General features: G+C 46.6%; 1 protein-coding gene and 1 pseudogene across 1 annotated transcript; one reads left to right on the top strand and one right to left on the bottom strand.

The window, feature by feature from the left end:
• The window catches only part of LOC130683997 (WD repeat-containing protein on Y chromosome-like), a 30107-nt pseudogene extending 8273 nt beyond the window's left edge, over positions 1–21834 (bottom strand).
• LOC130683888 (rho-related GTP-binding protein RhoQ-like) lies at positions 10031–11546 on the top strand. The gene has a single exon (XM_057502906.1). The coding sequence runs from the start codon at positions 10347–10349 to the stop codon at positions 10953–10955; it is 609 nt and encodes a 202-aa protein (XP_057358889.1). The 5' UTR covers positions 10031–10346; the 3' UTR covers positions 10956–11546.
• Positions 21835–22673: the final 839 nt, after the last annotated feature.

The raw sequence follows: 22673 nt of genomic DNA, 5'->3' as shown, positions 1-22673 counted from the left end.
TAGCACCAATGAATAAAAAGTGGTATATCAGCAACAGAATACTCCTCAGCAATGATAACGACTCAACACCTACATTCAACTGATGACTGAACTGCACAAACATAATGGTATTTGAGAGAAAAGACCCAGCCATGAAGGAGAACCTATCTCACCATTTCATTCATAGAAAGTTCAAAACCAGACAAACCTAATATCTGGATTTAGAATAGGGGAGAAGGGTAGGTCAAAATGGACCAGTGGGGGAATGGGGGGAGCACCAAGTGCTGGTATTATTCTGTTTCTTAATATGATGTGGCTATTTGCATATGGGCTTATTTTCTGAATATTCACCAAGCTGAACCCTTTTGATTTGTGTGCTTTTCTTCATGTACATTATTATACAACAATTCAGTTCATTTTATAAAGAAAAAGAAGTGTACCTTATCAGATACATGATTTTCAAAAATATACAAAGGCAAATAATGTTGAATAGATGGACAGTTGATGGATGAATGAACTGAATGGACAATGGGAATGACTCACATCATTGACAGAGTTTGCACTACCATCATGATCAATTTTAGACTATTTCATCACCTCACAATACATGCAAATGGAATCACACCATATAGTGTGATCTCTTGTGGCTGGCTTTGCTTACTTAGTGTAATGTTTTAGAGGTTCATCATGTAGTATGCATCAGAATTCCATTTCTTTTTATGGTTGGATAATATTCCATCGTATGGACAGACCACACCACACTTGACCCATTCATCAGTTTTAGACATTTGGGTAGTTTTCACTTCTTGGCTATACGACTAATGTTGTTATAAATACTTGTTAACAAGATTTGTGTGTGGAAATATGTCTTCAATTCTCTTGGGTATATATTTAGATGTGGAATTGCTGGGTCAGACAGCAACTCTATGTTGTACTTCCTGAGGAACTATCAAACTGTTTTCCAAAGTAGCTGCACCAGTTTACACTCTCACCAGCAATGTATGAGATTTCCAATTTGCCCCTATCTTAGCCAACACGTATCTGTAACCATCCTAATGAGGGTGAAGTGGGATCTCATTATGGTTTTGACATACATTTCTTTGATGACTAATGATGGTCAGCATCCTTTGATATCCTTGTTGGCAATTTGTATACCTTCTTTGAAGAAGTGTCTATTTGGAGGCTTTGCTCATTTTTAATTGGGTTATTTGTCTTTTTTTAACTGTTGAGTTGTAAGAGTTCTTCATAAATTCTGGATTCTAGTGTCTTATATGTCATTTGCAAATAGTTTCTTCCATTCTGTATGTTATCTTTTCTCTTTCTTAGTGGTGCCCTTTGGAGGCTAAGAGTTTTTAATTGAAATGAAGTTCAATTTATTTTTTCTTTTGTTGCATTGTTTTTTGGTGTCATGTCTAAGAAACATTGCCTGACCCAAGGTCATGAAAATCTCTATATTTTTTTCATAAGAGTTTTCTAATTTTTGCTCTTACATTTAGGTCTATGACCATTCAAAGTTAATTTTTGTGAATGTTGTGAGGCATGGTTTCATGAAGTTTTTGTGTTCATGCTATTGGTGGGTATATCCAGGTTTCCCAGCTCCGTTTGTTTAAAAAGACTATTCTTTCCCCCATTTGATTGTCTTGGTATGCTTGCTGAAAGTCAATTGACCAGAAATATGAAAGTTTATTTTCCTATTCTTAATTCTATTCCATTGTCTATCCTAATGCTAGTACCACGCTACCTTTACTGTAGCATTGTAGTAAATTTTGAAATTGGGAAGTGTGAGTCCTCCAATTCTTTCTTTTTCAAGATTGTTTTTATTTTTAGGTCCTTTGCATTTTCATATGAACTTCAGGATCAGCTTGTCAATTTCTGCAAAATAAGGCAGCTGGGATTTTCATATAAATTGCATTGAATCAATTTGGGAAATACTGCTATATTGACAAGGTTAAGTCTTCTAATCCATGAATATGGACCATGTTTCCACTTGTTCAGGTTTTCTTTGATTTCTTCAAATAACATTTTGTAGTTTTCAGAGTACAAATTTTACACTACTTTCATAAATTCATTCCTAAATATTTCATTCTTTTTCATGCTCTTGTAATCTGGATGCCCTCAGAAGTGGCAAGAGCAGACATCCTTGTCTTGTTCCTGATCTTAGGAGGAAAGAATTTAATCTTTCTCCCTTAAATATGACGTTAGCTGTGAATTTTTTGTAAGTGGCCTTTATCAGATTTTCCCCTCCATTCCTTGTTGAGAGGTTTTTTTTTTTATTAGAAAAAATATTTATCGAATGCTGTTTCTACATTTAGTGAGATGATCATGTGTCTTTTTTCTTCATTCAATTAATATCTATATCAATTGATTTAGGACGTTAAACCAGCCTTGTATTCCTGAGATATTCTTACTGTGTAATCCTTTCATATGTTGCTGGATTCAATTTGCTAGTATTTTGCTTAGGATATTTGCACGTATATTCACCAGAGATAGTGGTCTGCAGTTTTATTTTCTTGTGGTGTCTTTGTCTGGTTTTGGTAACAAGGTTATGCCAGTCTCATAGAAAATCCTTTTGCAAGAACTTTTGAAGAACTGACATTAATCTTTCTTGAAATTGTTCACAGAATTCACCAGTGAAGGCATCTGTACCTGAGCTTTCCCTTATGGGAAGCTTTATTGCTAACTCAATCTCTTCACTTGGAATGTTCAGATTTTGCATTTCTTTAGATTTTCTATTCCTTCTTGAGCCCATTTTGGTAGTTGATATCTTCTTAAGAATTTGTCCATTTTCTATCATTATTTTGATAATGAAAAATTAAAAACAAGTTAAATAAATGACTGTACCTCTATAAAGTGAACATTAATTATTACAAAGTCTGATTTTCAAGAATATTTGATAATATATGAACTTCCAGTTCATACAGTGTGATCCCAATTCGTTTAAAATATATCATTATAAAAACTAAGAGCAGCTAGTGAGAAGCACAAATTCTGAAGTCACACAGACATGGGTTTACTCCTCAGTCTAGCACTGGCAGCCATGTGAGCTCAGACAGGACCTCCCAACTCTTCAGTTTCATCTCCCTTATCTGAAAAATAGCATCTCCCTCACAGAGTCACTCTAGAGATTCAATGAGAGGATACATAATAACACTAATCACAATCCCTGAAACATAGTAAACAGTCAATAATTGACACTTTTATTGTTGTCCTTATAATGATTGTATTAATATTAGAGATTCTTCATATACTGAACCCATGGGTAATCAGTTCCCAACAGATCTGAGTGCAGTGAAGTTCTCTTCTTACTAAAACTAGCCTGGACAGAATATATTTCTATAGAAATTCAAAGGGCACCTAAGACTTCAAGATGACTGTGAAAATGGCAAATGTATATAAGCCTTTGACCTAGCAATCTCACTTCCAGGAATTTGTCCAACAGATATTTTTTCACACATGTAAAATGACATAGTCACTATTCCCTTCTAGTTAAAAACAAAACATAGAAAAGAAGCTCAATGTCCATTAAAAGGGAATTAGATCAATAACATATTCTATGGCTTACTACACAGCTATAAAAATTAATGTACTGTTATGCAAAGATTAAGACACTTTATGGAGTAAGAAAAGCAAGGTGAGTACTAGTAGGTAAGACGTGCTACCGTCATGTAAAAAATAACATGCTACTATAATGTTAAATAATAACCCTAACTTTACACATTTGTGTTTGCAAAAACAAACCCTAGAAAAATAACCAAGAGTCAATGAAAGTGGTTACTTCAGGGAACAAGGAGAACCGTTTTTGGCAGGAGACAGGAGGAGGACTAAGACTTGTTACATTGCCTGATTTTATAAACTTCCATTGATTTATAATATACATATAGGAAAAATATATATACCATAAATGTACCATTGAATACATTTTTACAAACTGAACATGACAGATAATGAACAGAGCACGGTCAGTGCCCCAGAAGTTCCCCATGTGACTCCTTCTAGCCACTCCACTCCCCCAACAAAGATGATCACTTCTGATAGGTTTCTGTGTTTTTGTACTTTATATGAATGGAAGTATAAAACATATATATTCTCTTGCGTCTTATTTCTTTCACTTAAATTGTTTAAAGAATTGCTCATTTTGTGTTGAGTAGTTGCAGATCATTCATTGCCAATGCCAGATATTATTCTATATAGTGCATATATCACAATTTATTTTTTCAGGCTACATTAATTAGGCATTTGGGATTTTCCAAATGTAGAGTTATTGCACATAGTAATTCTATCCACCCACATATTTCTCTTGTGTATTAGAAGTGGAATTGTTAGGTCACAGAGTAGGCATATTCAGCTTTAATAGCTACTGCCAAACAGTTCCCCAAAATGACTATTCCAAGTTGCATTCCTACAAGCAGTGTAAATTACAGTTGATTTATATCCTTGTCAACATTTGGTGTTGTCTGTCTTTTTAGTTTTAGCCATACTGGGGTGTGTGTAGTGGTATCATATTGTGATACCACTTTAATTTGTATTTTTCCAATAACTAATGAAACAGTGCTCAACTTCATTAGTCATCAGGGAAATATCAAGTGATTTTTAAACTATATAAATGGTATTACCTACCTGAGAAAATACATAAATATTTTCATTATTTTTAAAAAGAATTCATGACTCCAGGGCTCTCCTTGCAAAGATCAACGCCCATGGAATGTGTGCGTATGTGTGTGTACACATGTGCATGTGTATGTATGTGGGTATATTTGGTGTGTACACACTTGTGTTTTACTGTTTAATGGTGACTTTAGGTTAACAGAAACTCTTCCACAACCTTGAACAGGAAACAGAAAAGATAGAATCTCAGTTAAAGAACTATGATCCCAGCTCCTTAGTGGAGATCAAAGGCACTTTTCTGGGCAGCCACTCAGTAACCTGCCTACCTCCTTCTCCTTCAAGGGGATGTAGTATGGGAGGCTGATCTGGCCCTGTTTAGGAATTAAGTACCAGAACTTGTTTGTTCTACTGGATTGGAATGGCCACTTGTCAGTGAATGTGCAGTAATCCTTGATGTCCCAGATCTAGGCACAAAGGGTGAGTTAGTGGACCCCCAACACCAGCTCATTCTGTGGGCTCCTCCCAGACCATTTCTCTTCGCCTGAGGGGCAGTTCTTACTTACATCTCTGAAATACCCAGACACTCAGGGCCATAAGGGGCCCAAGGGATCTTTCAGGCCAGATCTGAGCTAGCATGCAAAGAGGTTTTGACTGGCTGAAGGACAAGACCGTCTTGCCTCACGTCTCACCACAAAGCACAAAACCAGTTCCTGAGACAGCTGATCGCAGATGAGATGCACAGCTCGGGGGTGAGGGACCTGTAGGAAGAGAACCATAGAGTGTGGGACCCACTGGGAATGGCTTCTTTGGAGGGGCCTTTTGAACCAAGACCTCATGCATTTCACTAGGCACACCAGAGCAGGAAAGGACTTCAGAGGTAATCCACCCTACTGTCCACTGTTTTACAAATGAAACCACTCCCAGAGGGCCTAGGGCCTAGGCCAGTGCCACATGTGGCAAAGAGGTGTCAGAGCTTGGCTGACACCAGCCCTCAGCCTCAGTGCCCATCCTTCCTCACCTTGATGTGTCCTTTACAGTCCCCTGTGACAAGGATCCAGTCATTTTCATCAGTGGCCATGGCGCCCACGACTACATTCCTGTTGTCTTCAAAGTCCACAGGGAACTTCCCCAGTAGGCCCCCGTTCTGGTGTATGGACCAGGCATAGATGTAGCCATCCATGCAGCTACTCAGCAGGGCAGCCATGTGTGGCAGACAAGGCCTGGTCTGCAGGAAGATTATCTGTGCAAGAGGTGCGCCCACTCAGGGGTGCTGTGAGCCGGGCTCACCCTGGACACGGTGCATGGTGCTGGGGGCCCAGGCAAGTCACCACTCCCATCTGGTCCCCAAATTTCCTAGACGCCCGATGAGAATGGTGATGGTCTACTACCCTTCTGACCCAGCTAGTGATGACGAACATTTTCTGCACTATGAGCTCCTTAAGGGCAGGAATGTGTATCATTTTTGTTCACTACTTTACCCCAGCAATTCCAACGGTGCCCGACACATAGTATGTGACCATGAGTGGTTATTGAATGAAGACATACAAGTTTGATTTATCCTAAAACAAACAGGATTTTCTAAGACTTGTAATTCAATTTAAAGTGGTTTGAAGAACAGACTCATTCCCTTTCACATAATCTACAGTGAAATGTCATATTTCCAGCCATTCACCAAGAAAGCATTTTAGCCAAGTTCCTCAGGTCTTGTTTTGATTATGCCCTTTGCTAATTCTCCCCTTTGCTCACTTTCACTTTACTTGCCACTTCTCTGGCCCATGTGGGGACCACGGTGGAAAGTGACCCTGCACAGTGGACATGAGAAGATTCAGCTCCTCTGCTGGCTGCCACCCTGCATGAGGCAGAGAGCACAGACGGGTGGAAATAGAGAGAATCATGCCAGATGGGAAATCGGAGGTTTCTTCACTCCTGCTAAGTCAGGTGTGGTAGCATATGTGTCCCCAAAATATGTCACCACCACCCACAAAATCTCAGTCATCTTTATTGTCAGAGAGGATAAAACAAAACACTCAACCCACTCTCCACTGATCCAGGTGCCAGGGTCACAAAACCAGGCGCCCCTAAACAACGACAAAGGGCAAACATTTTCCTGCTTTATGCAAACATACTTGTGCATAGCACTAAATGTGGACAGCACAAACTGATGGGAAGAAATTGAAACCACAGAATCCCAGAAATACCCAGAAACCAGCACCATTAAGATTTAAATGCATTTCCCTCCAGCTTTTTTCTAATCTCATTGTCTATGTAGACTTTAAGCATATATTTTTAAATTATGAAATATACATGCAAGATCAAACCAATGGAAAAATAGAGAAGATCCAGAAATAGAATATAGAAGACTATAATATATAAAAATGATAGAATCTTAAGCCGGTGGGGAAAAGATAAACAGTTCAAGATATGGTATCTGAACAACTGGCCACCAGTTTATTTTAAAAATTAGATTCATACATCACAACATACACAAAATTACTTAGATGGGACAAAAAGCTGACTAAATATATATAATATTAGAAACAGTTATAAAAAAACATAAGCTTTCCTGAGATCTAGGGATACACCATGCCTTTCTCTATTGTCACACACACAAAAAAGCAAAGATAGCTAGATAAAAATGAAATCTTAGGTCATAACACAAAGGCAGATGAGATGACAATATCTGTAACATACAACAGGCAAAGGATTCATATCCAAATCATATAAAGAGCTCCAAGAAATTAATTTTAAAAAAGGGACAAAGCATATGTAAATACATAGGCAGATTTACCTGTGAAGTTCAAGGCCAAGGTCAAGTTCAAGGCCCTTCCAAGTTCCAGAGAGGAATAGTAACACACAGACATATCCTACAAATTTAATGCACTGAAAAAACAGAAATGACTAACAAATATACAAAAATCTCAGTATCACCAATAACTAGAGAACTGTAAAAGAACAATGCTGTTTTCCACCTACCAAACAGGCAGAAATTAAGAAAAGGCTAATGGTTATTACCTGCTTAGTGTGAGGACAGAGGCAGACGCACACACTGTTGGAGAGTGTGTAGATCCCCACGGTCTTCATGGAGAGCAAATCAGCTTGGTAACCAGAATGTACACTGTGCATACTTGGTGACCCAACAATAGAAACCCTGCATTACTGCACAGACAAACCTATAAGGGTCCCAACTGCACCACTGATTGAAATAGCCAAAAACTAGGAACGACTTAAATGTCTATCAATTGGGCATTCATTAAATAAATTACCGTGAACCCAAAGGAATACACTGCAGAAATACATAGGCAGGTTTACCTATGAAGTTCAAGGCCGAGGTCAAGTTCAAGGCCCTTCCAAGGTCCTGGGAAGAATAGCAACACGCAGTGATTGTTACAACTGTCAGCTTTGTAGGTTTTGAAATTCGTTGTCATTTTTTTCTCATTCTAAATAAGTTTTCATGTTTGCATCTCATTTCTTATTCATAATTTTGTGTTATTTTTCATAAAGGTTGCCTCCCAAATGGGCTCCAAAACACATAGACTGGCCTTCTGTATGAAGCTATTAAAAAGAATGAAGCTGATTCACTTGTGCTGAGAGGAAAAGTCCATGGTACATTACTAGGTTAAAACCAGAAAAAAGCAAGCAGCTGGACTATGGTCTCAAATGCTAACAGTTTGGGTTGAAATCAAAACCATACCTGTGTGAACAGCATATAGGAAAATAACAATAAATCTCAGAGATACACATTTACTTCTTTATAGTAGTTGTCATTTTTTAAGGAAATTTGAAAATTTTTGTCATCAGCAATATCCAGATCATTTCTCCTAAAATGTGATTCCTCACAGATGTACGGGATTCCCCTAAGTGATGCATGTGCCAGGAAGATCTCCAGATGGCATGTGCCATTTCTGAACTGGGGGAAGCCAAGGCTTTCTTCACAACCCTTCCCGATCCAGCCTGGGACAGCTAGAGCAGGATGAAGGTGCATGAGCGGTAGGGACTGTGGCAGGCTTGGAGAAGGCCAGGGGCCATGGGACCACATGGTCGGGGCTGTGTAGCCAGGGTCAGGAGTGGGCACAGTGAAGAGGGGCACCGACAGGATGCTGGGCCCTGCACAGGACGGAGCAGGACCCACACGGCCAGGAGGCAGCTAACCAACGCTATTCCTTCTGCCCTCTGCACCCAGCCCCCAACACCTCAAACATATCCCCCTGCCCATTTTGGAAAGAACTCCTGAGCAAAGTTGGGCAGCCCAGCCTCACTCAGCCCAGTGGTTCCAGACGGTTCTCAGCCACAGGGGACTAACGGTCTCCCTGGAGGCCCGTTCAGAAGCTGAGCCTACACATGAGCTTGACTTCATAGCTTTCAGAGCAATTTGCCACCCCCACTGATTTGTCCTTCACCCCTAGGGAGGCAGCCGAGGACTGGGGCTTCACCTGCACACTGTAAGGGACACAGCTTTGCCTGAATCCGTGGCCGTGCCTCCTTTCCAGCGTCCTTTCTGTCTTACCCGTGCTCTTCTGACATGGCCAGACAGAAATGGTGGGAGGAGAGGCCTGACAGGTAAGACCCCCTGAAGTGTCCTTTCCCCAGCCCACCCTCACCCCCTCATCCACTAAGGAAAGCCTGAGGTCAAGGGTGACCCAAGAGCTGGGGACGCTCTCCAGGGCACCATCCCGAGAAGTTTCCCTCTGTCCACTGTCCAGCTCCCCAGAGGAAAAGGACTTTGCTGCTTGAGGAGTAGTAGGGTGGGAGGCAGAACACTGAGAAGCCAGAGTGGGCCAGCCTTAGACAGTGACTCACACACACACACACACACACACACCCCACAACCCCTACCATAGTGCCTGAAATCTCACCAACAGATATTCAGTCCTTTGCATATAACTTGCCGGTCAAAAATTCAATCAAGATTCATGTTACAAATCCATATGACACACATCTGGTCAGATAAAAAGCCCAAGGTATTCCCAACAGTGACAGTGACAAAGAGATAAGGACTCAGACTTTAAAAACAAACAGCTCTGAAAACAGGTCCTGGCTCAGCCGTTTTTCTGGCAGTGAGAATTCTGGGCAGATCACTCCACTTTGTGGAGCCTTGGTTTTCTTATCCATAAAATGGGAATAATAATAGTATATACCTATCAGGACTGTTTTAGGGATAAAATGAAAATAATTCATGTAGGACTCCTCCTCGCCGCCCCTGCCCGGGCAGGGAGTCAAGCTAGGGTGCGCAGGGAGGGACGCGAGGCGGCTGCTGTCGGGCACCGGCGCGGGGCGCAGGGGCCGGAGTGCAGGGGCGCGCGGCCGGCCGCGGGCACCGGGGGTGGCGCCTCAGCCAGCCCTCCTCCCGGGCTCAGCCGGGTGGGGGGCGTGGGCCGACGCGGGGCGGAGAGAGCCGCCTGGCCCGTCCCCTCCGTTTCCCTCCCCAAAGTTGCTGTTTCCCCGGGACCAGACAGTCTTATGATCCAGCGGGTCCTCCTGGGGAGGCCGGGCCGGGGAGAGGGCGCGGGCACGGAGAGGCGGGAGCAGCAGGCGGGCAAGGCGACCGGGGACCGGACGGGGATCCAGGCAGGGACCAAGGCGCAGGCAGCGCCCCGGGCCCGCCACCCCCTCCTCTCGGGCCGGGGAAGCCGCTGCATGGGGCCAGGGGGACGGCCGTGCTGCGCGGAGCGGCGGCGGCGGACCCCCCAGGAGGGCTGGGGTTGAGCCCGGGTCCGGAGCGGGGGCTCCGGGAGGACCATGCCCGGAGGCCGGCGGGCCGCAGCATGGCTCACGGACCCGGCGCGCTGATGCTCAAGTGCGTGGTGGTCGGCGACGGGGCGGTGGGCAAGACGTGCCTACTCATGAGCTATGCCAACGACGCCTTTCCGGAGGAGTACGTGCCCACCGTCTTCGACCACTACGCAGTCAGCGTCACCGTGGGGGGCAAGCAGTACCTCCTGGGACTCTACGACAGGGCCGGACAGGAAGACTATGATCGTCTGAGGCTTTTATCTTATCCAATGACCGATGTCTTCCTTACATGCTTCTCTGTGGTAAATCCAGCCTCATTTCAAAATGTGAAAGAGGAGTGGGTACCAGAACTGAAGGAATACGCACCAGATGTACTCTTTTTATTAATAGGAACTCAGATTGATCTCCGAGATGACCCCAAAACTTTAGCAAGACTGAATGGTATGAAAGAAAAACCTGTATGTGTGGAACAAGGACAGAAACTAGCAAAAGAGATAGGAGCATGCTGCTATGTGGAATGTTCAGCTTTAACCCAGAAGCGATTGAAGACTGTTTTTGATGAGGCTATTTTAACTCCAAAGAAACACACAGTAAAAAAAAGAATAGGATCAAGATGTATGAACTGTTGTTTGATTACGTGAAACATCTTCCGTGGTCAAGGAACTGTCCGTTTCTCTCAGAAAGCATATGAAATGCCACAGCTACACCCAGACCTCTGAGAATGAAGCAGTTTAAAATTTGAAAGATAAAATTCCCACAACCCTGTCCTCAGAATTCTGTCAAGTTCACTAAGAATGTTTCTTAAAGGTACAAGAGCAGCAGACAGCATCTGAAGCCACAATCTATTATAAATACTTTATTTCAACTAGAAGGTACAATCTCTCAGGGGTTTCATAGTTTAAAAAGCTACAATCACATCATGTTGTAACTACATAAAAAACAGTGCTGTGAATGGAACTGCCTGGCTTAGACCGCATGCATTTCTGCACAGTCTTTATGGAATCTGCACAAAGAAATATCTTCTCCCTTTGCTTCAGTTAATTGTTCTTCTTTGTAAGTTGCTTTTTATTCCAGTATATCCAGAGTGGCGAAATAATAAGGCCAGCCATGTAGCCAAAGGTCGCTCCAAGTGTACAGGAGATGGGCCATACCTGAGGTGAGAATGTATGAGATCAGAAAGAACAGATGTTTTATTACCACCTGAGCACAAGTTAAGTGTAACCTAAACATTTCTATATTAAAGCCTAATGTGCTTTCTTAAAGAACGCCAAAAGTGTAATAAGGTCATAACTGCATTGATCATGAACACTAACAATGTACTTATTTTAGTTAATGTGCATTTAACTGTAACAACGCTTCTGGCGATTGTAGATTTAGTTTGATGCTCCCCAAACTGCATGAGATACATGCTAAAATTACAAATTAAAATTTTGGGTCAGACTTTGCCACAATACTGCACTCAATGTAGCTCTCTGAACTAGTTGCTTATTTTGTTCCTTCATTTCCACATTGGCTTGTATATCAAATGAAATGATAAATGTGTATGCTGACCAAATCACAAGAAACTAAATCGTGTTAAAGAGAAAGACCTAGAATTCAAGTGTTTTACATGGAATTTATAACAAAGCAACTGCTTCCATAATAAAACTGATGTTACCTTTCAAAAAAAAAAAAAATAATAATAATAATTCATGTAAACTTTTAACAGATTTAATGATATAATTAATAATATATGTATTATAGAATATATAACAAATAATGTAACTGAAGAGCTCAATAAATATTATCTGTTGTTTAATTATTATTAGACTGAAATATGACACAACACATCAAAAACTTCCCAAGAATGCATTTCTAATCCTACAGTTTTATACCTGGGAAACAGACAAGAGATCCAGAATTTATGTACAAGGATGCTCATGGCAATATTGCTTACAAAGTGAAAACCTAGGAACCTAATCGCCCATCAGCAACAGCAGTCTGGCTAGATAAAATAAAATAATTCATTTTTAGGTTCCGAAATAATATTATTTATTTAATAGACTACGCATAGTAAACACCAGAACACTATGCAACTAGTGAAAGGAAAGCTGTGGTTCCATAAACACCACAGCAAAAAAAAAATGCCATCAGGTGTTGGATGAAAAAGAGCAAGTGGCCGAATAATATATATAATATGATATTACTTAGTGAAAAAAATATCGACAGGTACATATATACATTCATACATGTCTGTGCTTGCACATGCCCAGAAAAAAGCCTAGGAGAACACGTCTTAACAGCAATTGCCTCTGGAGATATAGGAGGGAGGTAGTCATTCTTTTACTTCACACATTCCTATGAGGCTTGAATTGTTTAGTTTGAATGAAGGACACATATCACTTTTTAGAGGGAGAAGGAGAGAAGGGCTATTTCTTGAACACCCCAAATAAGCTCCCTGTGAGAGCCTCTGTGCCTGTAGGTCCCTCTGCCTGGGTCACTGTCCCTCCAGATAGCTGCAGGCTTCACGCTCGGTGCAAATGCCACTTCCTCTGTAAAGCCCACCCTGACCACCCTATTTAAACAGCAGTACCCTCTCCCCCTCCCATGCCATTCTCCCTACCTCTTCCTACTTTTCTTGTTCTCCATTGGACTCACTCACCCTATGACCTCCCATTTATTTTACTGGCTGGTTCATTATCTGTCTCACCCTGACTAGAATGTCAGCTCCAGGAGGGCACAGGCTTTCGTCTCCTTCACCTCTGCCTCTCCAGTGCCTGGCAAGGGGCAAATGCTCACCACATAACTGTGTGTACCCTCAAAATCTCAATCATATATAAACTAGTCACAGGCATGGTAGTACAGCCTAGAGAACAGTCAACGATTCTGTAACATCGTTCTATGGTGATAGTAACCGCACTAGTTGGGGTGAGCATCTAATAATGCAGATAACTGTCAAATCACTGTTGTATACTTGAGACCAATATACTATTGTATATTAACTATTCAATAAAAAAAAATAATAACTATCTGTGCCCTGACAGGACTCGTCGCAGTCAAAGGTGGGGCTCTGATTCATCTTCCTTGGTCCAATTCTCAGACTGAAAGAGATGTGGTCTCATGAGCAATTCTCTTTCCAGGAGTCCATCCTTTTTACATACTCACATAAGTGCACAGAAAGTTACGTACAAGGATGTTCAATGTATTGCCATCACGAAAGTTAAGAACTGGAATGAACCTGTATGTCTATCAATAGCAAACTGACTTAGTAGATTATAATACATCTAAACTACTGGGTATTATGCAATTATTTGAAAAAATAAGATAACAAATATTAAGCCAAGTCTAAATTACTGATATGAAAACATCATGATATGCAGTTAAATTTTTTAAAAAAGCAAATGGCAGGACATAGCTACAATTTTACATCAGTGGTCTGAAAAGTTAAAGGACAGAGGCAAACCAACCCTGCTCTGCGGGGTACCACCCCCACGTCCTCCAGTCCCTGGTCCCTGCAGGGGACTAAGGGGACAGTCCTTCCACACCCTAACACAACTATAATTTGTATTTTCACTGGACTCATGGTAGGGATTTAGGAAATCCACATAATCTCTGAATGACTATATCTTTGCAGATTAAAGCTGCAAGGGACCTTAGGAGTCACCTCATCCAGCAGTGACAGCACAGTAAGGGGAGTCCATGGTCAGAAGCAGAAAGATACAGGAGGAAGGGAGAGCACACGTGACCGATCCCCGCACAGGTGTCATACCAAACACACCAGCAGGGCACAGAAGGCCATTTTTAACAGTGGATTCTGGAAATAGTCCTGCCTCCCAGGTCCAGCCCACCAAACAGGAGGGGACACTGCTCATCTCCCTAGGCAGGCCCCCCACACCTGGGAGTTTCCCCAGGCACAGCAGCCCTGAAGCTGGAATCCTGAGTGGTTCCATCATCTCCACCATGCCTTTCCATGCCCTAGGGAGAACCGGGCTGGACCTTCCAGGACCCCCGGCACAGCGTGTCCCAGCCGCTTTCCAACAGCTTGCCCCCAGCTCACAACCCACACCCTGCCTGGGCATAGCCAACCTTCTCCACCGATGGGTGGGATTGCAGCAACATCTTCTGCAATTCCCCTTTGCTCCTTTCATTCTCTTGGATAACTGTCTGCCTGCCATGGGGATTTCACAACATCGTGGGGCTGCCAGTGCTGAGAGGTTTCTGGAAAGCAAAACGGGCCTCCCAGGTCATCATGAGGGCTTCTCCCACCCTACAGAGGATCAGAGACCAGAGGCAGATGCTGAAAGGGCGGCCGCCCCAGCCCCACTCGGTAGACAGAGCACCACCCTGTGAAGGCACAGCGGGGCTAACGGTGCTTGGGCGTGACACACTGATGCTGAGTAGTCTCCACGTTAAGTTACCAGCAGCTTCTGCTCTCAGGGCAGAGGTTTGAGTTTGCCTTTGGGGAAGCCCCCTTCTTTGTTCTAGAGGAGACACCCTTGCCTTGCAAAAGGTGAGAATAAAGGGATGCACACCCATTGCTCTAGAAGGTTTGAATGCAGGCTGCAACCCTGATATTTCAAAGATGGTATGAGTGTCTTACAGTAATGGATAGCGCATGCACCCGACAGCAGAACTGCGTCCTCGTAGGTCATGTGGACCACGGGCTAGACTGCCATCTGCATGACAAGAATTATGTGTTTGGGGAAGGTGGGGCTTCTCTTTCAGGCCTCAGCTCCCAGGAATGGGAATCAGACTTCAATTCCTGAGACCATCTGGAAGGCTCCCCAAGCCTCACACAAGAGATTCCTGTATTCCCTGCTTAGGGTAAAACCACCCTGTGAGTAGGGGAAGGATAGCTCCCCTGTTCTTTCTCTCTACTCTTCCCCCAATGGGACCATCAGTCAAGCCTGGAAGGGTTAGTCCTGGGGCACAGACAAGGGCTCAGATGGGCAGGAAGTGCTTTGCTTGCATCTGGGCCTCAGGCCCTGGGCACCTGGTCTCCAGGCTGGTGATGCTTTTTGGAGGAGGTAGGCAGGCCTGGTGGCTCACCTCTGCCATGAGCTGGAACATGCTGAAAAAGGATCTAACCTCTAGCTGTAGTTCTCTGGGTTGTCTTCTCTCCAGGCCCTGCCCCCAAGCTTCCAGAAACTGGGGTCTGATATTGGCCATGCTCTGGAAGGGACCCTGCCCAGGTTTAAGCAGGCTAGACAAGGTGGGCTAATCAGGAGGTGCCCGGCCCAGGCCTCAGTGCTCAAGACAGGTGAGCTGATAGACCTAAATGTGCTCTGGAAAGTGTCTGAATAGGAAAAGAAACACACAACAGGTGGACTCAGGTAGCTGGACAGTGAAGGTGGCCACCTGGCTCGGCTCTTGCTCCCACCTGCAGGGGCACAGGCCCATCTGGCTCTTTGTCTCTGGGGTCGTCTGGCTCCTTGTCTCTAGGGCATCACATCACTGGGGGTGCTGACCTCAGGTTCCGCCTCAGGTTGACGTTTGCCACAGTCTAGGCACTGGGGCCCTGGGGCTGCATGGGGGTTTTGTATGCCCATCTCTTGTGCCCCACACAGGGCTTGCTGGGCCTGGAACTCTCAACCAGACATTCGTCTACTTCTTGCACCTGTGCCAGGAAGACAGAGGCCCCTGGAGCACTGCAATGTCCCAGAGGGAAAATTCATGCCCAATGCCAATACCAGAGGACCCTCCGGGTACCAGGCCTTAGTGCCCTGAAACAAAGTGCCCTTAAAGCCATCAAGCCTTGGAAAAGGAGCTTATTACGTTGACCCCTGGCCAGTCACTGATGCCCTAAGTACAGCTAGGCAGGAGCCTGCTCCCCTCAGGGACTCAGCTTCCCCACCTGTAAAATGGACAGTGGTTTCCACATATTTTTGAGGTTGTTTTTCATCTTAAGGAAAGCTCCAAAGTATAAAAGCAATTTTTAAAAACTGTGCTGCTCTTGGAACAGCTCCTGAAATAGCCTGCAAGCATCTCTCCCCAAAATGTTTGGGAAACTACTAGATGAAGTGACCTCAGAGTCCCCTTCCAGTTTTAATCTGCAAAGATATGGTTAATTCAGAGACTGTATGGGTTTCCTAAGTCCCTACCATGAGCCCAGTGAGCCTGGAGAGGTAATGTGTAATGGTGATGGGTAAGTTGGGGGCCAGCTTCAAGGAAAGAGTAATCTACTAGAGGGAACAGGGCTGGCTCCACCAGAGTCAGATTGCCCGGGTTTGGATTTATCGCTTCCTAGCTGTGTGACCTTAGGCAAGATGCTTAACCTCTCTGTGCCTTGGTTTGCTCATCTGCCAAATGAGGATGATTATAGAAACCACCACCTACCTACCTAGCTCCCACCCTCCTCCAGAACAAGTGGCCACCGTCCTCTCTACTTCCTGGGGTGCTCCTTACTGCCTAGGCCTATGAGATTCACCCACAGCTGAGAGAGGCGAAAGGAGAGTGTGTCCCTGCTGACCAGACCTCCTTGGCTGCCTGGGGCAAGGCGCTCACAGAGGCATTGAAACCGAAGATGGGCTTGAACGTGTTGATGTTCCAGAAGAGGATGTCCCCACTGCACGAGGAGGTCCCGAGACACTAGCTCTGGTACATGCCCATGCGCAGGACGTCCTCCCTGTGGAAGGTCGGCCAGTGGTGGTATAGGAGCACCAGCCCGGTCTTGTGGATCCTGCACGCATGGCCAGAGGCAGGAGGGCGAGAGCTCAGCCTTCACGGTCCACTGGGGGAAACTCAAGGCCATTGGGATCCCAGGAGCTGACTCAGAAGACACCCTCGGGTGTCAGAGAAGGACTGGAGCTCTGTTCCTGTGACCTCACCTACTAAGTGCTTGGTACAAGGCCCTGTCCTGGGAGGCTAACACAAACAAACCCGACAGATTTGCCTCATTCAGAGACCCGAGTAAGGATTGAGGGTTAGAGCAGGGAAAGCCATGGCCCTAGAAGGGGCCAGGCCCAGGCTGTTCCCTCTGCCTGGAATGCTCCTCTTACCCCAGGTGCTCACGGCCTCACTGACACTCCTCCTGCCCACTCTTCAGGTCCCACCTCACCCCTGACCTCTTCAGATGAGCCTTTTCCGATCACTCCTGAGACTAATTCAGAAACCTGTACTTGTTTTCCACAGCACTCAACAGTCTTTATCATTACGAATGCAGTTATTTGGTTAGTGTCTGCCTCCCCTTAGAGGCTCCAGGAGGTTGGAGACTCCACTCTTCTTGTTTATACCCATCTGCAGCACCTTGCACAAAGTCTAGAATATATTGACCTTAAGGGGCGAGGATGAATGGATGGATGGGCAGATGAAGCACTGGACGCTGCCCACCACTTACTTCCTGCCTAGTGTTCCAACCGCAAGCAAAGCTGGAACGGAGGAAGCTGTCTAAATGAGAGAGAGAACAGTCAGTCGCCCTTGCTTCCCGCATGCGCCCTCGCTACTCACATGAAGTACGTGACTCTCCTACTCCACCCAGTCACGTGGAATACTTTGTTCATATGGATAATCCCACTAATCTGTTCCAAATGAAAGAAAGTCAAAGTCTGAGGCACCTCAGAGAAAATGGTTCTGGGCCCCGAATGCCTTCCTAACTGTACTAAGCAAGAAGTCAAAACTCCCCAGGAGGGTGAGAATTCCCTAGAGTGCCTTCACATCCCATTAACTCATTAGATGAACTTGGAGGAGGTAGAAAACATAGATATCCATGTCTGTTTTGTAGGGCAATAAGTGGGAAACAGACAAGTGACTTGGTTAAGGTCAAACAACTGAGTGATAGGATCTGGACCAGGACTCAGATCCCTAGCTTCTTGGCCAAGTGCTCCATCTGAGTTGGTTAAAGGACTGTCATAGGGTTAGGAATGCTCAAGTCCCAAAGTGGGACTGCTCTGTGGACTGGCTTTGGTTTATGCCACACGCACAGACTGTCCCTATAACCCTGTCAGGCAATTCCCAATAGGGGTAAGCAGGGTGGTTCTCAATCACCTGACCCCACTATTAGAAATGCAACCCAAAGTTCTCATACATGGGGTAGGAAATGCTAACAAACTAGAAAAGCAGGGTAGTTAACATTGGTAGAACACTTATTAGGGACAGGCACTGTTACCTACCTTTACTTTATTCACAAGAACACAAAGGCTCAGGGAGCTATGAAGCCTGGCAGGGCATGTGCACAGCTGTCAAGGGCAGCATAAAAAATAGTGTATCCCAGGGTCATGGGAGCTGTGCTTTGCTTCTTAACAGGCCCCCTGAATCACACTGACCTCCAGCTGGTCTGGGTTGGGGAAGGTGAGTAGGCATTCACCAGTGTTGTAGTTCAACATCTTTACGGTGCCATCACGCAAACGCGTGAGCAGGTCCCGCTCTGACTCAACCAAGGACATCGCGGTCAGCTCCACATGCTGGTCACGAGTCACAGAAAACTCCATCATACTCCTGCCTGTCGCAGTCTCCCACACATTGACCATGCCATTCAGGCAGCCGCTTACCACCTGTGGGGAAGCACACAACAGGGGCTCCTGGAGAGGAGAGTGTCCCCACTCCCACAGGTGGCTTCCACCTGTCACGGCTGGGACAAGCTCAACACGCCTCCATACATTGAGAAGACAGGCATTCAGGGCTCCCCTGATGCCAGATAAGACACTCTTGTAAATTGGCCTTCCTCTGCTCTGTGCACAGGGCAGTACCAACAGGCACAGCTCTTTTGGAAGGAACCAGATAGGAGAAATCCCCTTTAACTTGGAAATAGCATGTATCAGAATCTATGCAGACAAAATCATCCCTAATTCAGAAAAGACATTTACTGAAGCATTAATCATGGGGTGGTGGGGTGAAAGGCAAGGAAACCTACAGGAAATAGGCTAACTTTCCCCTAAGTAGGGACATGTTAAGAGTAAAGGATGGTCACCTCATACAACACAACATTTTGCTGCCATTACAGCCCTTGCTACAGTAGTGGTAGGTGAGTTCTCTTTCTGACCATCCCTCCTCCTGAAAACATCTGAAAAAGCCTGAGACATAGGGGGCTCTAAAACCAGCTAAAGGCGTGCAAGAGACCTAAAGTGTGCAGGATGGTGGTGCCAGGAGCCCAGACGAGAGGGGAGTGCAGAGACGGGAGCTCTGGCCTCGGGCGGCCGAAGCTGCAGCAGATGCAGCCTGCCCTGCCCAGACCCCAGGCCAGGAAAGGCATCCAAGGGGAAGAAGGCAGCAGTCCCAAGAACCCTCTCTGTCCCCACACTTCAGAAACCATGTCCCCACACCATGTGCCCAGTTGCCCTGCCCAGTGCAGAGATCTCTTCTCGGGAGCAGGGTGCTACCCACAGCCTGGGCCTCTCTTTCTTCCCACAGTGGATAAAGTCCAAGAACAGCTCCCCTAGAAAGTGGTGCCCAGGATCAGAACCCCCCTGGGAACCTGGCAGAGCAGCCCGCACCTAGCACACAGTCTCCCACTCATGTAGAGAGGCCCCCTGTCGAGACCGACCTGAGGCGGTGGCCAGGCCGCAGGTCAGAGGAGGCAGACGATCCAGTGGCCGAGTGGCGGAGATCCCACCTCACCTCCGGCCAAGCCTCTACCGAGCTGCCGGCCGTGAGAGTCCGCCCCACCCCACCACGGACACCGACTGCCCCTTGGATGCTGATTCAGACACATCGGGAGGTCTGGGTCCTGCCTGTGCCACCCGGAACGCCTGCCGCAGAGACGAGCGTGGCCCACTCACCTGCTTCACATTCGTGTTGTAGAGGATGGCGCACAGGGGTGAGCTGTAAGTGTGGTCTTCTCCCGTCCGTTCCCACGCCCCTTGGTCTCCAAGAACCCTGTTAGGATTCCAATCTGTAAGCGAGGAGAGGGGCAGACAGCTGGGCAGTCAGAGGGCTCTGCCCTCAGTGACTGGGCCCAGAGAGAGACTTTTCAGACATTAAGACATCCAGACTGTGCACGCGCCTGAGCCAGCCAGGCCCCTCAGCTCCCCAGCATGCCTCTCACCCCTACTCTGTGACCTCTACTCCCTGAGATCAGGACTCCCAAACCCTAGTGTTCTCATAACCCCCAAAGTCCAAGCCCAAGGTCCCTCATGACTTCAGAGGAGCTTAAAGCCTCAATCTGATGTCCCTCCACTGGGAAGCCTTCCCTGACTACCCTCTATCCTGGGACCGTCTAAGGATCAATGCCTCTGTGCTCCATAAGCCACCTAACTCATCTTCATGACAACACATTGCATTTTGTACTGTAATTCCCTGTTCTCCTTCTACTCTGTAGATTCCTTGAGGGATGGAACAGTGTCTAATTAATGTATTTTCTGCTCCTGACAAAGAGCAGGGATTTGATAACGTGTGATGACCTGAAATGAGCTTCAAAAGTCTACTTAATTCAACAAATGCTTGCAGCCGCTCTGGCACTCAGCAGAGGTGGAGGAACCCATGAAACTCACTATCTGGGGAGAGCCAGTCAGGGGCACAAGGCTGGCATATGTGCCAGGGTGGCTGGCCGACAGGGAGTACAGGCCTCTGTGGAGCTACCCCTTCCTGCCAACCACAAATGACACCTCATCAGCCTTTCTAGAACCTCCCATCCACTGGCTGCCCATTGTCCAGGACTCTCCTAAATCCCCATATTGTCGTTAGGCCCCAAATCAACCCGGACAGTCAGCCCCTTGTGCTTCTCCCGTATATCTTGTCCTCCAGGGGCAGGGGCAGGGGCAGGGGCAGGACACAGGGCACATGGGCACCAGCTATGTCACAGCTCACAGATGGTCTTCACATCACTTCTCTCCAAGTCCTCTCCAGAGGGACTGCTCAGGTGTGGGCCCTGCCTTCCTGGAGGGAAGTCATGATTTAGCAGGAAAGTCCCAAGAGACGGACAGGACAGTTATGAGGGCCAATACTGAGGGGAAGGCATGGGGCCAAGGGAGCTTAGGGGGGAGGTTCCTGACCCAGAGTGTGGATCAGGGCGGGCTTCCAGGAGGAGAGTCCGGAGGATGCACAGATCGGGAAAAGAGCAGCATCTGAGAGGGTGGCAGGCTGGGGGAATACAAACAGTCTTCCAGGAAATCCCAAGAGATGGGATCCTCATGGGAAAGAAACACTCTCAGCTTCATCCTCATGGCGTAAATAAAGCACAGTCTCAGGAGGGACAGGACATGACCATCCCTTGGGAGTCCTGGGGGACACAGACCCTGGCCACAGTGGCCACCCTCTATGTGTAGCCACGCCCCAGCTGCACAGCACTCACTGAAAAGGTGCTGCAGACCAGGGTGTTGTCGTTTGGGTGGAAGTAGGCACTGGTGACAGGGCAGTTTCCCGGGGGCAAACAGCTTTCCACAGAAGGGCTGGAGGCATACGTGGTCCTGCAAGTCCCACACACGGATATTCTGCTGGGGAGGAAACAGGCAGAGGCCACAGTTGGGTCCTCAGGGATGCACCTGGCACGTGAGGCTGTGGGGCGCTCATGGCAGCAGGGCCAGGGGTCCACGGCACCAGCACTTCCAACACACCCACCACACTACATGTCTGCCACGCACTGTACCCGTATAGGAGGGGTGTCCCCATGCTCAGTTTTGGAGATCGAGGCTCAGTCACAGAGCCTTCCCCAGGGCCTCTCCCCTGCTCAAGCAGGGCCAGGCAGCTATGACCATGAGGATCTCAGCAAGCCCGTCCCTGTGCCCACTCCAGCCTCCGGGCCTACGGCAGAGGTGAAGACGTCCGGCTCCCAGGGCTGCCAACTGCTGGGAGAATTCGACAACAGCAGGTATCAGGCATGTGGGGAGGGTGGCTGGGGGACCCCAAGGGTCCTGCCAATTCTCAATCTATTGAGTCCCAGAAGACACAAAACTGTCCCCTGAAGGGGGCACCTGGAACCATGGGCCCGCATCCCCACACTGGCCAGAATGCCTGAGCAGCCCAGCAGATGGGGTGGTTCCCTGAGCCAAGAGCTGCAGAGAAGCAAGGTGCCAGGCCTTGAGCCATGAGCCAGGCATTTGAGAAAGTTCCGGTCTGGCCGTGACGGCTAGGGCTGCCAGAATGGGTCACCGCAGACGTGAGAGGTCCACTTGGGTTGAGGGGGAGGGGAAGGGCAGGGGACAGGCTCCCATGTGTTACAGTGTGCACCTACTGTGTGCCAGACAGGACACTGCTCTTTCACCAGCAGTCTCCTCTAAACTACTCAACTGCCTGTTCTACGGAGAAGACTGAGATGCAGAAAAGGCCTTGCGCAGCACCACAGAGTAAGAAGCCAGGCTGGGCTTCCTGGGAACGAAACTCCAGTGGACTGCTCAGAGCTGGCCTCAGGCTTGTAGCGGGGGCTGTTAGAGTCCCCCACCTCTAGCACATTCCACCTGGAGACCTCCCTCCAGGACGTGGCAGGTAGGGGGCACCATCCAAGCTGGCTG

Source organism: Manis pentadactyla, chromosome 5 (assembly GCF_030020395.1).
Source record: "Manis pentadactyla isolate mManPen7 chromosome 5, mManPen7.hap1, whole genome shotgun sequence".
Lineage (NCBI taxonomy): Eukaryota > Metazoa > Chordata > Mammalia > Pholidota > Manidae > Manis > Manis pentadactyla.
This window is presented reverse-complemented; position numbering and strand designations above follow the sequence as displayed.